We start from the raw sequence: 21,849 nt of genomic DNA, 5'->3' as shown, positions 1-21,849 counted from the left end.
CTCGTCAGGTCAATGTGGAATAATGAATAGCTTTTTAAGACAGAGGCTCCATAAAGGTCCCCAACCAACGTGGGAAAGAAAGAAAATAAAGTAGTTCTGTTGCTTTCTCATCTGGAACCACGTATATCCAAATGGCTACGTCCATAACATTCTGCTTAACTTCCCTCTAAATAATGGAACTTCCAATTCATCTCATCACACTCATTATTGTGTATCTATAGTGACTATACCAGATAGCCAAATTAAGAGCATGCACATTCAAAATTATCAATACAATTAACAAGCTCACTAAATTAGTTCAGTAATTAATAAAAGTTATTTAGATTAGTACAAAAGTAAGCTATTGATGACATGTTCGTCCAAAATATATGAAACCCTTGTAAATTTTATTGAATTTGTTGAGATAAAAGGAGACGTACTTCAAGAAGAGACCCACACTTTTTGGTCGTCAACTTGCTCAAATCAAACATTATATAATGAAGTACATAAGATCGCCCACAACCATGTAATTTTATTATCCCTCCCATTTCTTAACTAACTCACTGCATTACATCCTCTTCTCGCACATATAACGCAAACCATTGATCTCACACAATAATAAAAAAACTAGCTAGTCATAAGACAGGATTACAAGAAACCTAATTGATTAATTAACTATTAACGTTCTGAAATGAAGCGATGGAAATTAGTTATTGAAGTTCATCCATGAACAAGGCCATATGATAAAGCCATGAGAAGGATTGCAGCCTCCTTCTCGTCCTGAGGGAAGACTTGATGCATAGCCAAGCTCTTTCTTAGGCGCAATGTCAAATCCTCAAAACCAAACTTGTTTCTGCTTTGAGATGGCTTTGCTCCAACCCCATGATTGCGCTTCTTTTTCATCTGTGGTGCACCCTGAGTTCTTGTCTTCTTCTCTTTCTTCTGCAACTTGTTTCCCTTCACAGATTTCTGAGTTTCCAAAATCACTGTTCCATTTCCCGATGCCGCAGCTGCCATGGCTCGTCTCGCCTTCCTTTGTCGAATTCCACAGGCGTTGCATAGTGACTGTCAGGAAAAAAAAAAAACTAATTTCAACATAATAATAACAATATTCTAGTTAATTCTACTTAATGAGTTTGGACAAGCCTTAAAAGTAAAAAGCTGAATTGATTTGTTGTGTAGTGGTGTCTGATTAAACTAAAAATTGATGACGAGGGTAGAGATTATTTAGTACGAAATTAGTTAAGTACGGATCCAATATTGGGATTTGTGTTTTATTAAGATAAGGTGTACCTTGGGGCCTCTTGGTCCACTCCTCCAGAGAGGAGTCTTAGTGGTGTGGCAATCAGCACAAACCCTAACAGTATTATTACTGTGGTTTGAATAGTTGTTGCTGCTGCTGCTGTTATCAGTTCCAAGAGGTGACAATGGTTGCTTCTGATCTTCAAACTTGTGCATAGTTCTGTCTTCTATATATGCACCAGTTTGATCCGGCACCATCGTCTTCCGCATCATTCTCATCTTTAAAGACATCAAGTTCACCGAACCATCCTCAGCAGCTGCCTCATGATCTTCACTCCTCTCTTTATTCTTCCAAACTGCCACCTTGAGCTCGCTTTCTGTCACCGAGTGATCCCATGATCCCCTGGTAGGGTTAATCTTCTCAGCCTAATAAAGATCGCATGATCAAAATTAACAAGGTGATATAAAAAAGATCGTTCTGATCATAAAGATTATAAGGGGTGTATAAATATATATGAATCTCAATTAGTAAAAGTATGATTCACCTGTTCATAAGCTGGTAAGTGCTTTGTTGGTTCCCAGTAGTGTGATCCAGCTTCTTGTTCTGGAGGGTTGAAGAGAAGTGGATATGATGAAGATAGAGAAGAAAAAGAAGGGTAAGCATGATGAGTGGGAGTGAAGAGCTCATGGTTTTGATCTTCATTAAGATCCAGAGGAATAACAGAAGATACTGAGTGGCGATAGGCTGGAATCATGCTGGATGCTCACATATAAAAACACGCACACACAGACAAACCAAGCCACAAAGAAATCCAAGGGAGAGAGAGAGAGAGAGAGAAAAAAAGAGAAAGGGATCAGTGCAATCTACAAACTGAAACTGTTTTCCTTTTGGCCAATACAAAGGTGGAAGAGGATTTAGAGTGAGAGAAGATAGAGAGAAAGGAAATGGCGAACAGTTCCCAGCGCTACTCTTATAAGAACGGAAACGGCAGAGATAAGTTTATATCACATCATATACTACTACTTGATTGTATACCATATGATCTTTTATTCACCAAATTTTTGTTTTGTTTTATATTCCTAAATTAAATGGATACAATTCAATTATGTATTTGTATCTTTTTTATTATTATTTTAACTCCACTGATTCATAAAACTAATCTTTGGTATAATTATGGTTGACTCATTAAGTTGTCACAATCAGTAAAAAATAACATAATTTCTCGTTTTTGTTCTGCAAAATTTAAACTATTTTTGTAAATATACTTTTAGTTGCCTTGACATTTAATATATAATTAAAATATTAACGCCATATTGGTTTACAACCACTATGACTAGAGTCTTTGATTTTCGAGTGAGAATGAGATGTTTTTATTAGCTTCAATCCTTTGAGTTTAATATGTGAATAATCTTTATTCTGAAACTTAACCATACCTAAAGTTATTGCTCCCTTCCAAAAACTTTTTTAAATTAAATCAAACTTTAGTCCTTCTCACAATTTTATATATGTGTCAAATTGACACATTCATTGGATGCCATGACTGTTATGTCATCGTCCAAATTACACTCGTGTGAAACTTAACTACAGGATGGTCGAGATAATGAAAGAACCCTAAACTATAAAATTACACAATCAAAAACACATTTAAGTAATATATAGATATATGAAAATTTCTATTCCTAGATTTTCTGATATACTTTTCATAAGGAGAAATAACTCTATAGTTCTAAAGTACTATATATATAATCTTTATTAATTTGTAATGATACATAAGTAACAGTAGTTATTTTTATAATTGTAAAATTTAAATATATGGTGGATAAGTATGGTAATTGAAACTGGTGTTAAGTGGATGCAACTCCATAACTATGAGGTAAAAGGAAAAAGTAAAGTTATTAAGGGCTTAGTAAGAAATTAAAAGCAATCGCTATAAGAAGTTCACGTGACTTCTTGACAGCTAAAAGAGACAAAGTTAAAGAGACAAAAATAATGGAGTATGTGAAATGCTACATACGCTGACCCCATAGGTATGACAAAACCTTATCTGCAGAAAGGTTTTAGCAATAAGAAAGGGGTCCTTGGTGTATGTAGTTGGGTTACTACTATGTTACCTTGGGGGTATAGCTGAAACTTGAGCCTTTTTATTTTGTTTTTGATTGGAGGTAGAAGAAGGTGAAAGAAAAGAAAGATGATAGCATGAGAAGTGAGACACCTCTTTGCATGTGCATTGCCAAAAAACATTGAATGCTGGTGCAGGCAAATGGACAGGTCCCAACACAGAATGAGAATATTTTTGGGGAGGCACCACACCCAATTTCAACTTAATCTCTTCACTCTGTCTACCACCGTCTCCCAGTTCTTTCCTACAGATACCACTGTCTACATGCTCATCACTATACACAAAATATACATGCTTCCTTCCAAATAACTTACACAATCTTTTTCATGATCTAGGGAAAGGATCACAACTGAAAATTTTAAAACCAATGTGCTAAGTAAATGGTGCAGGATCATTCACGCAATGATGCACTTAGGGTTCTTTAAAATATCACGAGCTAACCTTGTAGAGGTACAAGCACACTTCAAGACTTTGATACTAATTTTGGTCGAAAACTTCAAATTTTATTATTACATACTAATTTAAAAATTATTTATTAATAATAAAAATTATTGTAGATATTAATATTTTTTTAGTTTCCAAAATAATATTTAATTTAATTAATTTTTATTTTTAAAATGATTTATATTTATTGGTTTTCTTGTAAACATATTTAAGTAAAAAGTATCTATCATCCCTAAATGAAGGTAAACTATTACTTTTTTTTTGGAAGAATAGTTTTAAAGTACAAGTAAGTAATATTTGATTTAAAAAATGCTAATAAAATGAATTTTTTATAGTATAGTTTGAGATCTAATAATTTAAAGTTATTCACTTAACTAAAATATATCATAATATAAAATTTTATAACTAATTAATAGACTAGAGCTTTAAAATATATAAAAAAAATAGTAATTAATTAATCAATGAGGAGGTTGCATGCTGATAAAAAAAATGGGAAGGCTGTATGTGATAAAGAAAAAGGAAGTACAGTGAAAAATATCTCTCCTTTAAAAGTTAAAATTAAAATATAATTTTAATATTATTATTCGGAGGACAAACTCATATAACATTTGAAATATTCAATTCAAAAAATATTTATTGAATTTTTTATAATTCTAATATGATTCATAATTTTAAAAAAAGAAATACATTAATTTTTTAAAAATTCAAACTTATAATATAAATTTTTAGTATGATTATAAAAATTATGAATAAATTCTTTTGAACCAAACATAAAAAAATATCTTTTTACTAAAAAAATTAAAACATAATTGTACACATAAATTTTATTATTAATTTTTAAAATTCATAATTATATAGATTTATACGGTATAAGGAATGTGAGTTTATATTGAGCTTACCCGAATTTAATACCTATTAGGTAGATTATATAATCTACGTATATAATATAATTCGTCTTCTTCTCGTATCTGTGACTGCTCGAAAAGTGTTTTCTCTCACAATTTCGTCTTCGTGGCTCTTCTTATATAAGTCTTACATTTCTATGTTTTTCTTTTGCTGGAACAGTAGAAGGGCCGAAACAAATAGAGACATAACGTTAAATATTTTATATAAACTAGTGATTTAACTAAAATAAAATATGTACAGAAATTTAAACTCTCATAATATCTTATAAGTTATTTAAAAAAAAATGTAATTAAATTGTAAAAATAATAATAATAATTAGGTTTGAATGATACAAAGGATTAGAATGAAAGAAGCCAAAGATGAATATGTTTTTGTGAAGAATTAAGAAAAGAAGAATATTTGGAGTGTGAATATTTACGATGAGGAAGTAGGCTACGTATGGGGGTTGTAAATCACTCCTGTAGAGGTTTGATGGTGGTGTGAATGACAGAGACTTCCTTACAAATTATCATCTATTTCCTGTCTGTAATACAAAGTAAGTCCAAAGTTATGGTACTTTTCAAAATTCCCAAAGGGGCCATCACACTCTCTTTCCTCTCTATGGCCCCCTCACACTCACGCTCTCTCCATCTCAATCTCTGTCTGTTATGCTACAATTTTCATGCCCACTGCTAAGAAGGCTACGTTTCAGATCACACTTTCAAGTTACAATTCAAAAATTATAAGGTTTTCATGGCTTGCGATGCTGAGTAGATTCTAACACAGTTTTGTGAGAGCAGTTGAAGGATTATGCCATGTTTCTGATGCCAGTGTACGGTTACAGTGATGAGTTCAGTTTCGTATGCTTAACTGTGTAAGCTAGATCGTCCTTGCACATAGTTGCAATTAGTTGGCTTTCAGTTCCAGCACTACTTCATGATGCCTTCTTGGACTCCAAATTATGTTTTTTTAACGTTTATATGTAACAAATAGGGGTTTTAGGTTGTGGTCATAGACCATGCCTGCAATTGCTACTCTAGCTTTGTACTTCCTAAAACATTTACTCAATTTTTAATTTCTATCAAATTTAATTTTTAAAATCTTTTGGTTGGATTCAAATTTATTGAATTTTAAATTTTTTTCATCAAATATTTTAATTACCACTAAATAACACTCACTACAAAAAAAAATCATCAAATAAAAATCAATTTTTATAAACCAAAATAATTATTTGTAATAGTAATTAAATTAGAGACATTTTAGAAACTTAAAAAAAAATATTTTCTAAATTAGTTTCTATGGTATCTAATTGGATACCAAGTTTTAACTACCAATTATTTAGATTCTAAATTTGGTAGCAAAAATCTTAGTTGTTGATTATATACCAATTTAGAAACCATTTAACAATAATAGAAACTAATTTAGAAACCAAAAATTTATTTAATCACTATAATAACTAATTACTTTTTGTCTCTAAAATTTGTTTCTATTTCATGATTTTTTTAGTGACTAATATTGTCAATAAAAAATAATTTCTATATATATACATTATAAGAGATAATCGCTATGAAATTTAATAAAAAAAACTACATAAGTGATATATGTTAAAAAATAATTCCACCAATGTTAAAAAGAAAAACTCTTACCCACATCAACTTAAAAAATAATCTTAATTTACTTTAGAACAATGTCAACTAGAATATAACTTCTATCAACTATCACTAAAGAAATCTTGACTTGCATTGCATATGTTGAAAAGTAGTTTCATTAGATAAAACATATTGGTTAACATTGGTCAAAAAATAATCATGTTAATATTAGTTGAATTTTTTTAATTAATGTTGATAAATAAATAATACTAACTCACATCTTAATCGATGTTGGTCGGAAAACAATGATGACAATATAATAAAAGAAAATTAAAGAAGAAAGACATAAATCCAAGATGAACAAATATTAAAAAAAACAATTTTTTTATATTTTAAGTAAAATTATGTATTTTAACTAATTAGATTACTGTTATAAATTTATAAATTTCAATCTGTTTTAAAAGAATTGATCTAAATAACATGTTTTATTATAAAATATTTTAAATTGTGTGTAATAATAAATTAATGTCTAAAAGTATTGGTGTTGAGAGTATTTGAAAGATTTTTGTTTGTTTATATTGTTTTGTTCGGGTGAATGGTTGACACGTAGATTGAATAAGTGAGATGGGTGACAAAAAAAAAGAAATGTTATGGTCCAGAATAAGAGTAACTTGATTCCGTGACCAATATTCACGAAAGGATCTTATTGGTTATTAGCAATTAGTTGTAGCATCAGTGCTTGGCTGTTGTGCCCCGCCACCTTCGGCGGCGACCACAAACATGACAGTGATAGAGATTGGGATGCCCATGCCCACAACACACCTAGGTTGGCCCATAATACAAAATCAAAGCCCTTTCCTAAACCCTATGAGACCCAAATCCAAAAACAAGGCCCAACTACTAGGCCCGTCTTCTGGGACCAGCTGTCGCATTTTGTTTGGTTAATCCGGTTCAGACAAAGTTTTGCACAACTCATTCAAATTCAGCATCACTCTAATAATTAGATTATTTATTGTTGAAGACAATTATTTGCAAAGTTTAGGTTTATGTTGAGATATTCCATTATCCATTATTGAGAAATGGAAAGTGGAAACAGCTTAGCTAGTTTAGAATTTGCACAATTCCAGTGGTTTGTGGGTTGGATTATGATTAATTTATGAATGAATCAGACCCATCAAATCGTAACACAAAACTTCATCCACCCACTATTTGGCAACTATACTTTTTCTGCTAACTTTCGTTTTAAATCATATATGTATCTTTACCATTACTCCATGCTCAAGTGGCAAAACAGGAACAACACTAGCTTGCAAATGAAATTACTTGCTCAGTTTAGAAAAGTCTATTCATAATTTGTATACATAAGACTTGCTGGAAATCACATTCATTAGGATTAAAAAAGAACTATATGATAGCCATTACCGTTTCAATTTAGAGTGGGAGTTGCATTTAATTTCATTAAATAGGATATCTACAACTTGCAAATGGCTTATTGTTTGTGGTGCTCACATGTCACGTTTGATATTGTTCTCATATTATATAATTTGTAAGTATTCTTTATTGTAAAAGGAGTTCAGAGAATAATTATTATCGTGTGAGTATTTGATTCATTTTTTAGTCATTTTTTTTTAATTTTTTTTCTTCTAACGATTTTGATTTTCAATGTAATTATGTTATAATAATATATATTTACTTTAATTTAGTAACTGATAAACTTTTTACTATAGAAAATTAATTTAAGACATATGTCATAATTAACATTTATATTATCTAATTTTCATAAGTAATTTCTATACAATTTAATTATTATTAATAAACATTTTAATTAATACTTTCAAAAATTCAAAGTCATATTATTATTTTGTGTTGATATTTGATTTTGATTGATATTAAATATCGACGCGTTTTTGGTGGTATAGTATTCAATAATTTTAGCATTATGCATAGTCAACCATTTATGTAATCATTCACATAATAACATGATCTTTGATTTTTGTAGAATGAGTTGAATTTTTATTTTATTTTTGACATGTTAGTTAGTTGTGAAAAACTTTAAAATAAAGAAATAAGAAACTTGAAGACGAAGCTTGGTTGCCTATGATTTATGTCCGTTCGTGCATGTCGTTTGGCATGGAGCAATAACAGAGTCTGATTAACCATTCTTTGCTTGATATTTGGGAAAGTTTTGAAGATTAATAATTAAGAGTGGGTAGGTTTGAGTGGCAAAAGATGAATAGAATTATGATTGGAGAGAAAGCAAGGAACTTAATAGCTTTATGATTTTGAATATTGTTTTTGGTTGTGTTTTAGGTGGTGAATGGTTACTAAAAAGAGCATCATGGGTCAAACACATCACTGACAAAACCAACTCCCAACATTTGGGGCCAATGGGGCTTACTCATTCTTCACCGAATATGTATAATTTACCCAATTGGATGGTAAAAGCTTCTAAACTATATTAAATTAGATCAAATCAATTCTAATTTAAATTACATTAAACTATATTTTCTTCACTTTGTTTACATGCTTCCATATGTAAACTTCTGGATTCAATTATTTTATAAAATATTTTATTATTAAATTTTTATATTTTAAAAAATAAATTTATTTTTGTTAATATAATTTATATTTTAAAATACATATTTAAAAAATTGCAGTTCAATAAGAATATGATAAGATCGATCATGTCAATACAAATTTATTAAATAACCTGTTTTTGTTATCTCTAATATAATGTATACACACGGAATAATTTTTTAAGGAGTTTTTTTTAATTATTTTAGTGTTTTTTTTTCTCTTAATTTTCACAATGTCATATTATTATTAAGAAATTCTACTCAATTTTGCTCCCATAAAAAAAAACTCACTCTTTCATTTTTTTTATATTTTCACTAAATCATGGTTCAAATAAATTTTTTATTTCAATTTTTGAATTATTATGTTTAATAATATTAAATATTAAAAAATGATGAAAAATTATTTTATTAAATTTTTAATAATAAGTTAAAAAAAATCACAATTACATAATTTATACCCCTCTCTCTCTCTCTCTCTCTCTCTCTCTCTCTCTCTCTCTATATATATATATATATATATATATATATATATATATATATATATATATATATATATATATAAGGATGCATAATTTTGTTTTACGCATTTTTATATATATTTTTATTAACCATAAATTTCAAAAATGAAAATACTTGAGTAATACAGTTGATTCATTCTCTCCCCTTCATAAAAGGAAAAATATCCTTTGACACTACCTTTAGTTATTATTATTATTTAAATAATGAAAAAACAATTGGAACTAAACTTTCATTTATTTTTAGTATTGAATAACTGAATTTAATGTTCAAGAAAATCAAATCCTAGCCTTCCTGTTGTTATCACGATTGGATAGGCTAAAATAAGAAAACAGATGTGTATGAACTAATTAGTGTGAAGTTGTTTCACGAAATAAGTAATATTGACTTTGAGTTTTCAGTACCTGCATTAAAATATTAAAAAAATATTAAGTGAGAAAAGTAAATTAATTTATTAAAAAATATAATTTTATAAAATATTTGATTGTCTATAATATATCTAGTATCTAATTATATCTGATTTTAATAGTTTATCGACCTAACAAATTAAAAGTGTAAAAAAAGGAAATTTGCCCTTAACATTTAATTTATAGAAATGGGGATATAGGTTTTCACCTACGGATAGTATTTAACCTGTGAATATAGTGTATTTATCCTGGTGAATATGATATTTTAAAATATGGTTAAATATATTTTTCCACAAAATTTATTTTTATTTTTAAATTTTAGACCTTTTAGATATTAATAATAATAAAATTATTGAAATGAGTTTTTTTAAATTTATTCACATAACAAAGGAATTTTTAGTATGAATTAAAATATTAAAATATTTTATTCATTAATATTATAATATTATAGAATAGTTTACATGAAAGATTAGTTTATTATAACTCTAATAGTTTTCTTATTACAAGTAGCATATCTAAATTTTGAATTAAAGATGAAAACTAATTTTACACTGGACAAAAAACATATTTAATTTTTTAAAATATGAAATATTTTTTTATATTATTATTTTTATTAATTTAAGATATTTTTTTTATAATTTTTCATATTTTCAAACATTTTTAAATCCCTAAGATTTTTCATAAACTTTCAGAATTTTTTATTTAATTATCTAGTCGATATTTTTCGAGTAAGTAAATTGTATTTGGACCGCACAAAATGAGATCTATCTAGTTCCACTGTTCAACTTAATACAACAAATTGAGTTCAAATATAATCAAACATATTGAATAAAAGATATATTATCTCGTAGAGTTCGTAAGTTTTGCAAGATTAGAGTGCAGGTGCAAAAAGTAAAATTCATTTAAGATGATAAGTTTTATGTAAATGCAGATTTAAATGGATGGGATACCCAACTCTAATTATATAAAGATTATTTTATTACTAAATTATAATAACATCAAATTGTACTTTTTAACGATCGATTAGTAAGTTATAAAATTTAAAAATTCAAATTGTAATTTTTATATATTTATAAACTAATTCATATTCTTCATTCTTTAAAATATTATAATTGAAATACATTTGTAATTTACCCGTTTGTTTCCATTCCTACATCTTTCTCAAAAAAATTCGTCATTATCTTCTTACCCAAAACAAGTCAATAGCTACAACTATGTAAAAATGGAATCTCTACTTTTTTTTCATTAGAAAAAAAAAAGATGGGTGAGAGCAAATACTATTTGGCATATAGAAAGAGAAACAAACCATAATGAAGATAAATTTTATTTACTTAAATTGGTGAAAGTGTGAGATTGAGATTTTTTTTTTATGGTTAAAGTGTAATGGGTGGAAAGCTAAAAGGAGGATGATATTTATTTTATGTGAGAAAAGAATAATAAGGGGATTGGATTCAAAGTAGTTTAACATAACGTACGTGGAGCTTGGAATCTTCCTTTATGAGTGAGAAGAGCAAGATGTTATGGCACTTATCACACTTCTATTTTGTGTGCACTCACAGTCACAACAAAGGAAATTAAGATACATTTACCAAACCCCAACGCAAACCCTCAACATTGCTTTCCTACTTCCTTTTCGACAAGATTCTAAATTGTGGTCACTTTCACTCACTGCTTTCTCAAATGCTTCCACATTGTAAGGAATTGCAATCAAATGTAGCTAATGCGACCATAATTGTCTTCTGATGCCACATTTCAAACTTTTCTGTTGTCACTCAAATTGTTTTGAACTGTGTTTTTAAAAAGTTGAAGAGATGGATTAATTTGTTTTTCTTAAAGAAATTACCCATTAGATTGTTATGTCTGAGTGTTGTCGGAATCAAACTGTAAGTTGGTCAACATATATCAATTTCTAATATTTATAAAACTCAATTTTAGTTTTAATAAAAATGATTTTTTTAAAATGAAATAAGAGTTGCAAATCTTGTTTTATATTATGTATATAAATTGGAATTTTAACTACTTAAATTTTTAAAAAAATTCATCATCTCTCTCTACTCTTCTCTCGAAATTTTCTTTAGTTTTTTCTTAATATTCTGAAGTTGTTTTAATTTTTTTCTTAATCAGACAACGTTATTAAGTAAGTAACAAATAAGCATTCAAAATTTTTATAGAGTAAATTCATTTATGCATTATAATATTTTTTTTAGTCTTTTAAGAGTTTAGGTTGTAATTATGGGAAGATGATGTTTCATAATCATCTCTTGATTTAGATATTTTGTTGTTTAGAATATTTTCTAGGTGTTTAGCTCTTCAGAGTAAATTACTAATCCTAGTTAACCTTGAGCTTTTTTATAACTAGAAAGAAAAACATCACCTTCTAAATAGTTGATAAATTTTATATTTATTTCAATTTTATTTGAAATTATGGTATAGGAGTTGAAATACAATACTTGAGTGATAGGAGATTGCATGACTCAAATTAGATTTTAGAGTTTGTTAAGTAATATGTGGTGAACAATGAAAAATGGTTAAATGTGCAACTTGATTGTTCATATGGAATTATTTAATGATAGGAAGAACCTATACCTTTCATATATGTACTATATTTGGTATTGTTGAGCATGAAAATGAATTTTTATATGATTGTATTGCTTCCAATTATGATAATGTTATGTTGTTTTGGATTTGAACATTAAGTAATTGATATATAAGTTTTAAATTGATTTTGTGATGTTAAATGAGATTTTAATCTTGTTGAATATATTTTAGTTGACTCTTAATATATTTTTTTTATTTTCACTTAAGATAAAATGAGAGCAAGACAATTTTATTGTCAACATGATTTTTCCTCAAGAAAAAAATAAAGTAAGACTAAGTCTTCTTCTCGACATGTTTTTTTACTCATGCAAAAATTAAGAAAAATCTTCTTTGATTTTTTTTTTAAGCAAAGTCCCATGTCAAATTAGTAAAAGATTTTGTGGATGTGGGAGAAACACTTTATACAAAAGTAATTTTATTGCATAATTAATGTTTTTAGTTAATAAATTTTATACATACAATAATAAAATAGATGGAAGAGTTTAAAGATGATATTTGATTAATTATTTGAGATACGATGTATTTTATTGATTATAAATATTGAATATGAGAGTGTGGTTGAGGAAAAATTGCAAATCATTAAGCGTGTGTTTGGATCTAGAGATGCACTGTTCACGCGAACGTATGTGAGGATGCACCATCTGTTTGTATTAACTGATACACGAGGGTGACGGGACGTGAAAAGAGAAATAAACCTCATTTTCTTTACCTTGCACCATTGTGGAGAAACATCAATGAATAGAAGAAAAAAACCAAGTAGAATAAGTGATTTTTACTTAGGTGCTCTTTTAGTATATGTATTCGTAAATTGATCACTCACTCCCAACCACGGTCATGTATAACTACAAACCTCATTTATTCATGCATGCATAGATTCCTTATCTTTCAAAGGATCTCGTTGACTGAGGGTCTATTGAATATATTGGCTAGTAGGTTAATATCATAAATACATCAATAAATACACTCATTCATGCTCAAGTTAGACATTTTCAAGATTTTTCACCGTGCCTAATCGATTATGCTTGAAAAAAAACATAGGACTTAATCAATTATGTTTTAATAAACAATTGATAATCGATTAAGCTAACATCATAATCAATTAGCCTCTGCTTTTAGGAGGGTAATTGATTATGTGGTGTGTGTTAAAACAGACCTAATCAATTTTGTTGTTCAAAATATTTTACATAATCGATTAAGTTTGTTTTTTAAGGGAAGACATAGTCTATTAGGCTCCTAAAAATAGTAGATAATCGGTTATGTTGTTTTTTTAAGGCAAAACATGATGGATTATGTTCATATTTTTTTTCCAGATTTTTCAGTTTTTGTTTTTTATGAATTTTCCTTTGGTTTTTCAGGTTTTGTTTGTGTTTTTTATTTATTTTATAACTTAATATTCGGTTTGTATTTATTTTTAGAAATATTTTTTTTATTAATTAAAATTAATAAAATAGATTATTTAAAATTACAGGCTATTATTTTAGTAAATTTAGTAATCTAAATTTTAATTTATTAATGACAATAAAAAATCCATTTAAATATTTAAATTCTAAAAACAGAAATAATAGAATTAAATTGATATATTATAGTAATCTAGATTTTGATTTATTAACCACGATAAAGAATCTATTTAAATATTTAAATTTTAAAAGGAGAAATAATAGAATTTATTAATTTATACCAATTCGATTTTGATTTATTAATGAGGATAGAAAATTTATTTAAATATTTAAATTATAAAAATAGAAATAATAGAATTGAATTGATATATTATAGTAATTCGGATTTTGATTTATTAATTACAATAGAAAATCTATTTAATATTTAAATATTTAAATTCTAAAAATAGAAATAATAGAATTCAATTAATATATTAATTTTGATTTTGATTTATTAATGAGAATAGAGAATTAATTTAAATATTTAAATTCTAAAAATAGAAATAATATAATTCAATATATATATTATAGTAATCTAGATTTTGATTTATTAATGAGAATATAGAATTTTTTTAAATATTTAAATTCTAAAACTAGAAATAATAATATAATTATTATACTAATGTAATTATTAATTTTTTGTTTTGAAAATTTAAAATAGTTATATCATTTTTTTATATTACACTATTGATTTGTGATACTTTTTAAAATATATTAATTTTTTTATAATAATAATAAAAATCATCATTAATATTAATATTCTTATATAAATAAAAATATATACTTAATATATATAGCATAATATTGAAATTATAATTATAATATGGTATAAGTACTAAGTTACGAGATTGATTATGATATGCTTTAATGATATACTAAATCAAATAAAGATAATGTGTACTAAAGAGCTAATAGAGATCTAGTACACTAAGTTGAGGGGTGAGAGTCGACTAGACTATAAGTGTAGACATTATCTTATCTTTTGAGGTTGTCAAAAAAATCTAACAATAAAGTAAAATAAATTTGTGGTCTTTCAAAAAATAGCCAATTTTTATTCATTTGATGTGTTTTGAAATATACTAATTGTTGTTATTTTCATTCATTAATTGTATTATACACATATTGCAAACATTAGTTCACTTTTGATGTTTTTGCAATTCTTTTTCAAATGTGTTTTTACATATATGGAAGTGGTTTATATATATATATATATATATATATATAAATTTCTTAATTATAAAGATGTTAAAGTATTAAACATCTTCATTACATAAGTTATTTTTAGGGTCATAAGTTTAAGATATAAATTTTATAATTTTCATTGGAATATGTTAATTTTTCTTACATGTGATAAAAATTAAAACTCTAGATTACATGAGTAAAACATTTTCTTTTATCTTTAAAACAACTCATATCTCAAAAGATAAGAAAAGGTATTATTAAAATAAAATCTTTCAAGATATTTTTATTTAAATAAAAGTTAAATTCAAGTCAGAGAACGATATAATACACTTAAATATAAAAAAAAAGTAGATTAAAGTCTCATATAATAACTATTGTAATAAAAGACGGTATCAAACATGTTTCTCACAATTTAATTAAAGTTCTATTTTTTATACATATTTAGTATTTATTTGAAAATATATGTACATAAATAAAATAAGTTTTAACATATTTAATAATCTATTAGATGTAGCTTTATTAACATTAAAAATAATTAAAAATTATCTTTTTAATTGAGCAGACCTTGTCTTAAATATAAGACAAAGCAAATTCATATTATTATGACACGCACCCTTTTATTATTGTATATTTACACTTTAATATAAAATATCACTTTTTAAAATATTTATTTTATAATTTAAGATCTTATCTTTATATTATTTCTTTTCTACAATCTTAATTATACTTCTTAAATCACTAACCTCTTATTCTAATTCTAATACATCATCGAGAATCCACAACCCTTATTATTATTATTATTATTATTTATTTAGTATATATGGTTATGATACAATGTATTGAACTCTGTTTTACACGTGGATATCTGATATGGATAATTTGTTCGAAAAACATATGCAGAATAGTGAATCAGTGGGAGAAGATGGGACCCAGTTCTAGCTAGACTACAAAGTGTTGTAGTAGCTTGGATTTTCAAATGTATATAAAGGAGTTGCAGCCTTCTCAAACTGCACAAACCCACCAAAACCACTCCACAACTCAACTACCTTTGTTACATCAAAGTCTTTGTTTGCCATATTTTCAACCTCAAAAGAATCAACATACATTGTGAAGAAACAACATCAGAAACGCGTTTCCTTTGTCCTCTCTTCTCATTTGGACTTTTTGTTTCTTAAATGTGTGAAGGAAACTAACGGGTTCACGGGTTCTTATGGAGAATTTACCAAGGGGAATTTTTTATAGCCTGTTGTTATTTTTGTGGGTTTGTGCAGTCACAGCCTCTGTGACATATGATCATAAAGCGATTCTTGTTAATGGGCAGAGAAGAATTTTGGTCTCTGGCTCCATCCACTACCCAAGAAGCACGCCTGAGGTACTTGCTCTTCATTATTTTTTGTAATCATCAGAGAGTTTTCATTTTTCACACTGAAAACCTTTTTGTTTCTCAATTATCGTTGTCTCTGGTGGCTGTAGATGTGGCCTGACCTTATTCAAAAGGCCAAAGATGGAGGCTTAGACGTTATTGAAACCTATGTGTTTTGGAATGGACATGAACCATCTCCTGGAAAGGTAAAAATGCAAATATTATTTTCATATTTTCAAATATACTGTTTCCACTTGTCATGAAGTTAGATAGAAAACTCACTCTTTTTTTTTTTATGTAAAATTTCGGGTAATTGAAAATTCAGTATTATTTCGAGGATAGATACGACTTGGTTAAGTTCATCAAGGTGGTGCAGCAGGCTGGTCTCTATCTTCATCTCCGTATTGGTCCCTTCGTGTGTGCTGAGTGGAACTTTGGGTAATGATTTTGATATACATATACATATATGTATTCAGAGGAAAATTTGTTTTGAAAAAGGACAACACTGTTTAGCAGTGTTTAAAGGTATTTTCTTTCTGTTTGATATTCAGGGGGTTTCCTGTTTGGCTCAAGTATGTTCCGGGTATTGCTTTCAGAACAGACAATGAACCTTTTAAGGTTGGAATTTTCAATTTTGTTTGGTTATTATTATTATAGTTTAATTATGAAATTCTGTTCATTCTCTAAGCAATCGTTCAATTTTGGTAATGATGTAGGCGGCAATGCAAAATTTTACCGAGAAGATTGTCAGCATGATGAAGGAGGAGAAATTGTTCCAGACTGAGGGAGGTCCAATAATTATGTCACAGGCAAGGAAATGGGTTTTGAATAAGATATTTATTCGCAGGATTGCTTTCAAGTTTCAACTTTGCATTTTGTCATGTTATTTTTTAATGACTAAAGTTTTATTAGTTAGGCCAACCAATTACAATAATGATCATTTATTGATAGCATTTTCTTTGGCAAAAAATTGAATGTGACAGATAGAAAACGAATTTGGACCAGTGGAATGGGAAATTGGTGCTCCTGGAAAAGCTTATGCCCAATGGGCTGCTAAAATGGCTGTGGGTTTAGATACTGGTGTCCCCTGGATTATGTGCAAGCAAGAAGATGCTCCGGATCCCGTTGTAAGACCCTTTTGCTAAAACCTTTTTAAGATAAATAAAAAAAAAAATTGGGGAATAATTCTTATCTTCCCATAAATTTTTGTGTCCCACCTATATTGTTGTGTTTTTTTAGGTACAATTTTCATTAGTGTTTGGGCTGTTTTGTTGGTTTGGTTGTTGCTTTTGCTGTTGATATTTTGATGTAGTTTCATTGTCGCATTTGGCCTTTTCTATTGTTACTTTTCCCTTGTGGTTTGTTCTAACTAGTTTTTAACTTTCCTCTCTGAGTCATCCACCCATTTCTGTCTTTTTCATTGACAAATTGACTAAACTCCCTTGCATCTTTCTCTCTCAATAGATTAACACCTGTAATGGATACTACTGTGAAAACTTCACTCCTAACAAGGAGTACAAACCCAAAATGTGGACAGAGAACTGGAGTGGCTGGTATGTTCGACAAATAAATGACACTAATAACTGATCTGGATCCTTTATTCAGTTTTAGGTTTCGTGTTCTGCAGGTACACTGAGTTTGGTGGCGCGGTCCCTCGTAGACCTGCAGAAGACATGGCCTTCTCAGTTGCAAGATTCGTACAGAATGGCGGTTCATTTGTTAATTACTATATGGTATGTTGGAACAATTGCATTTATGATCTATCTGTTGGCCAATGTCAATAAATTCTTTCCACCTTTTTATGTACTATATAATCATGCTTTGAAACTTTGATTTGAGTCTAAAATGTATCATTTTTGGATCCAGTTCCATGGGGGAACTAACTTTGATCGGACATCAGGTGGCCCCTTCATTGCCACCAGCTATGACTATGATGGTCTCCTTGATGAATACGGTAGGCACAGACATTAGGTTAAATTTGCTGACATGCTTTGAATGATTACACCATGCAAATTTAAATCTATTTAAAAACAAAGAAAAGTCGTTTTTTTTTAAATTACTTGCTCATATTGATGCAAGAGGGGAATATTAATCATCATGCTTTTGCAAATTGTACATATTCACATTAACATATTTATCAATGTTAGGACTTTTAAATGAGCCAAAATGGGGGCATTTGAGAGATTTGCATAAAGCAATAAAGCTATGTGAGGCAGCTTTAGTGTCCGTAGATCCTACAGTGACTTGGCCTGGGAAAAACCTTGAGGTAAGGACCCTATACTGGGGAGTGACTTGTGAAGAATACTGAACAGGCTTGTTGAAAATTTATTTACTAATAACTTTAATATAATCTTAGGTACATGTGTTCAAGACTTCTGGTGCTTGTGCTGCATTCCTAGCAAACTATGACACCAAATCTTCCGCAACTGTTACATTTGAAAATGGACAATATGACCTACCACCTTGGTCTATCAGCATCCTTCCTGATTGCAAAACTGAAGTTTTCAACACTGCAAGAGTAAGACAGTTCTTTTTGCCACGCTTATTTTATTTCATGTAGGAATGTAGCCGGAAATTATTTGTGCAGAACTTTTCTGTCACTAACATGTTTATCATACGAATTGTAATGTTCAATACTTCTTCTGTTCTTCAAGGACAAAAACATTAAACAGATTTTGAGCAGAAATCCTCTGCATTTATATTGGAATTTTTTTTCTAAGTATGAACATTCATGTTATCAATGTTATGTAAATAGGTTGGTGCTCAAAGCTCTCTGATGAAGATGACTGCTGTGAACACTGCATTTGATTGGCAGTCGTATAATGAAGAGCCTGCATCGTCCAGTGAAGATGATCCCTTAACAGCATATGCACTCTGGGAGCAGATTAATATCACCCGAGATTCTACTGATTATTTGTGGTATATGACAGAGTAAGTATCTTTCATCTGTTCATGTATTTGACTTCCAAAAAAGCTAATAGTGGGAATGTTCAACTTCTTGAAACATACTATTTTGTATCCTGGCTCCATAAAATAAATTATTGTCCCTTCTTGTCCAGTGTGAACATTGATGCAAATGAAGGTTTTATAAAGAGTGGACAATCTCCTGTTTTAACCGTGATGTCAGCTGGCCATGCTTTGCATGTTTTCATTAATGGTCAACTTTCAGGTAGTGATATATTTTCAATCTAGTTTTTTGTTATATTATGATAATCTCCGCTTGTACTTATCCATTTTCTGTATAAATGCAGGTACTGTTTATGGGGGATTGGAGTTCCCTAAATTAACATTTAGTGATGGTGTTAAGCTGAGGGTTGGCAATAATAAGATATCTTTACTAAGTATTGCCGTGGGTCTCCCGGTTAGTTCTCTTCCTCTCTAATGTCTTTGTGATTTCTACAAAAAAAATAAGTTTTGTGATTTCCCCTTCCTATCTTATGACAATGTTCCATTAATGCCAGAATGTTGGGACACACTTTGAGACATGGAATGCTGGGGTGTTAGGCCCAGTCACACTTAATGGTCTAAATGAGGGGACTAGAGACTTGTCTAAACAGAAATGGTCTTACAAGGTTTGTCATCTACCATTGTTTAAACATTGAATGGTTTCATCATAATGATATGTGTGTATTACCACATAAATAAGACACTATTCATCTGCATTTTGTTGGCAGATTGGTCTCAAGGGAGAAGCCTTAAACCTTAACACTGTAAGTGGGAGTAGTTCAGTTGAATGGGTACAAGGATCATTATTGGCTAAAAAACAGCCTTTGACATGGTACAAGGTAAGATTGATTTTCAACAAATGTTGTATTTATGTGACTGATAACGTTAAGTATGAATTTCTTCTAACACCTTTATGCTGTAATGTAATGTCAATAGACAACTTTTAGCACACCAGTAGGCAATGATCCATTGGCTCTAGACATGATTAGCATGGGAAAGGGCCAGGTATGGATAAATGGTCGAAGCATTGGACGCCATTGGCCTGGATATATTGCACGCGGTCATTGTGGGGAATGTTACTACGCTGGAACCTACAATGATAAAAAATGCCGGACAAATTGTGGAGAACCCTCCCAGAGATGGTAAGAGTTGATACAAGTTATTTTACCCCAGTGAATGGTGTAACTTGAACATCATCATGATTCATGACAACCTATTGTTGGCATTGGACAGGTACCATATTCCTCGGTCGTGGCTGAACCCAAGTGGGAACTATCTGGTTGTGTTGGAAGAATGGGGAGGGGACCCTAATGGAATTTCTTTGGTGAAAAGAACAACAGCAAGTGTTTGTGCTGACATATATGAAGGACAACCAACTCTTAAAAGCAGGCATATGCTAGACACTGGCAAAATTAATAGACCCAAGGCTCACTTGTGGTGTCCACCTGGGCTAAAGATCTCCCAGATTAAATTTGCTAGTTATGGACTGCCACAGGGAACTTGTGGAAACTATAGAGAGGGAAGCTGCCATGCTCACAGATCATATGATGCTCCTGAAAAGGTACCCCAATCAGCTAGACCCTTTACAATTTAGATCATATGATGTTTCAGTCAGACAATTTCACTCAGTTCTCTTGGAAGCCAAGTTTAACTTGTAGTCCCTGGATTTTCTAATGATTTACAAACTACCATAGTCATTAATACTTGTAAATTTTGTATAAGTTGGCACCCTTTTTTGTGTTATCTGCTCACTTAACCCTTGTGATTGTGACATCTACAAACAGTAATTGATGATAAATCATTTGATTCTGAATAATGCTGATTAGTTCTACCATGTTATGCCAAAGCATCTTTTTGCATATTATCAATATTAGCCTTTTCTTCTGCTACTTATTGTCCTTGTATTATGTATTACTGTTATTATTTATAGAACTGCATTGGCAAGCAATCTTGCTCGGTGACTGTAGCTCCTGAAGTTTTTGGGGGAGATCCATGTCCGGGAACTGCAAAGAAGCTCTCACTTGAGGCACTATGCAGCTAGATCAGGTGATACAACAATCAGCCAATAAACATGGAGCAGATTTATTAGATTTAGCATAGAGAAAAGGTATTTGAAGTCCATACATACAGAATCCAAGTCACGCACCGGCTTCCCCAAAAAAAAATGTAGATAAAAAGAAATTAGCTGCAAGTGTTACACAGTCAGGATATTCTGCAGATTATTACTCCGTGCACACATTTATTCAAAGTAATTGTTTTTCATATTTATTCAAATTTTTATGTTAGAATAAATTCAAAGTAATAATAAATAGTTTATTTCAAATGGCTCCTCTAATATTTACTCTATTTAACTATGGCAGAATTTTGGTTCTTAGTAAAAGAGTTCTGTTAAAAAGAACTGTCTAAACATGTTGTGAATCTTAATAGAAGAACTCGAGTTGAATTATCTTGTGGTTGATAATAAGTGATGATAATATCAATGGTAACAATAAAACGATGAGGATGATAGTAATAATAATTATATAATAAAGTTTAATAGATAAAGAAGTCTTATTTTATTATGTAA

The 21,849-nt window shown here is 29.3% G+C and overlaps 2 protein-coding genes across 2 annotated transcripts; one reads left to right on the top strand and one right to left on the bottom strand.

The window, feature by feature from the left end:
• Positions 1 to 365: 365 nt before the first annotated feature.
• Positions 366 to 2,266, bottom strand: GNC (GATA type zinc finger transcription factor family protein). The gene is made up of 3 exons (XM_068607743.1): positions 1,767 to 2,266; positions 1,273 to 1,647; positions 366 to 1,044 (listed from the first exon to the last, which is right to left on the bottom strand). The coding sequence occupies exons 1-3, from the start codon at positions 1,974 to 1,976 to the stop codon at positions 700 to 702; spliced, it is 930 nt and encodes a 309-aa protein (XP_068463844.1). The 5' UTR covers positions 1,977 to 2,266; the 3' UTR covers positions 366 to 699.
• Positions 2,267 to 15,887: 13,621 nt separating this feature from the next.
• On the top strand, positions 15,888 to 21,606 carry LOC137807232 (beta-galactosidase). The gene is made up of 19 exons (XM_068607742.1): positions 15,888 to 16,346; positions 16,448 to 16,543; positions 16,663 to 16,775; positions 16,889 to 16,955; positions 17,054 to 17,146; positions 17,321 to 17,464; positions 17,802 to 17,890; positions 17,965 to 18,070; positions 18,204 to 18,291; positions 18,485 to 18,603; positions 18,694 to 18,855; positions 19,093 to 19,268; positions 19,397 to 19,506; positions 19,589 to 19,698; positions 19,799 to 19,909; positions 20,012 to 20,122; positions 20,220 to 20,425; positions 20,517 to 20,844; positions 21,214 to 21,606. Exons 1-19 carry the CDS (start codon positions 16,185 to 16,187, stop codon positions 21,322 to 21,324), a joined length of 2,502 nt encoding a protein of 833 aa, XP_068463843.1. The 5' UTR covers positions 15,888 to 16,184; the 3' UTR covers positions 21,325 to 21,606.
• Positions 21,607 to 21,849: the final 243 nt, after the last annotated feature.

The sequence above is a fragment of the Phaseolus vulgaris genome, chromosome 3 (genome assembly GCF_051622355.1).
Source record: "Phaseolus vulgaris cultivar YP4 chromosome 3, ASM5162235v1, whole genome shotgun sequence".
Taxonomy (NCBI): domain Eukaryota; kingdom Viridiplantae; phylum Streptophyta; class Magnoliopsida; order Fabales; family Fabaceae; genus Phaseolus; species Phaseolus vulgaris.
Note: the sequence above shows the minus strand (reverse complement) of the source record. Positions and strands in the feature narration are given on the sequence as shown.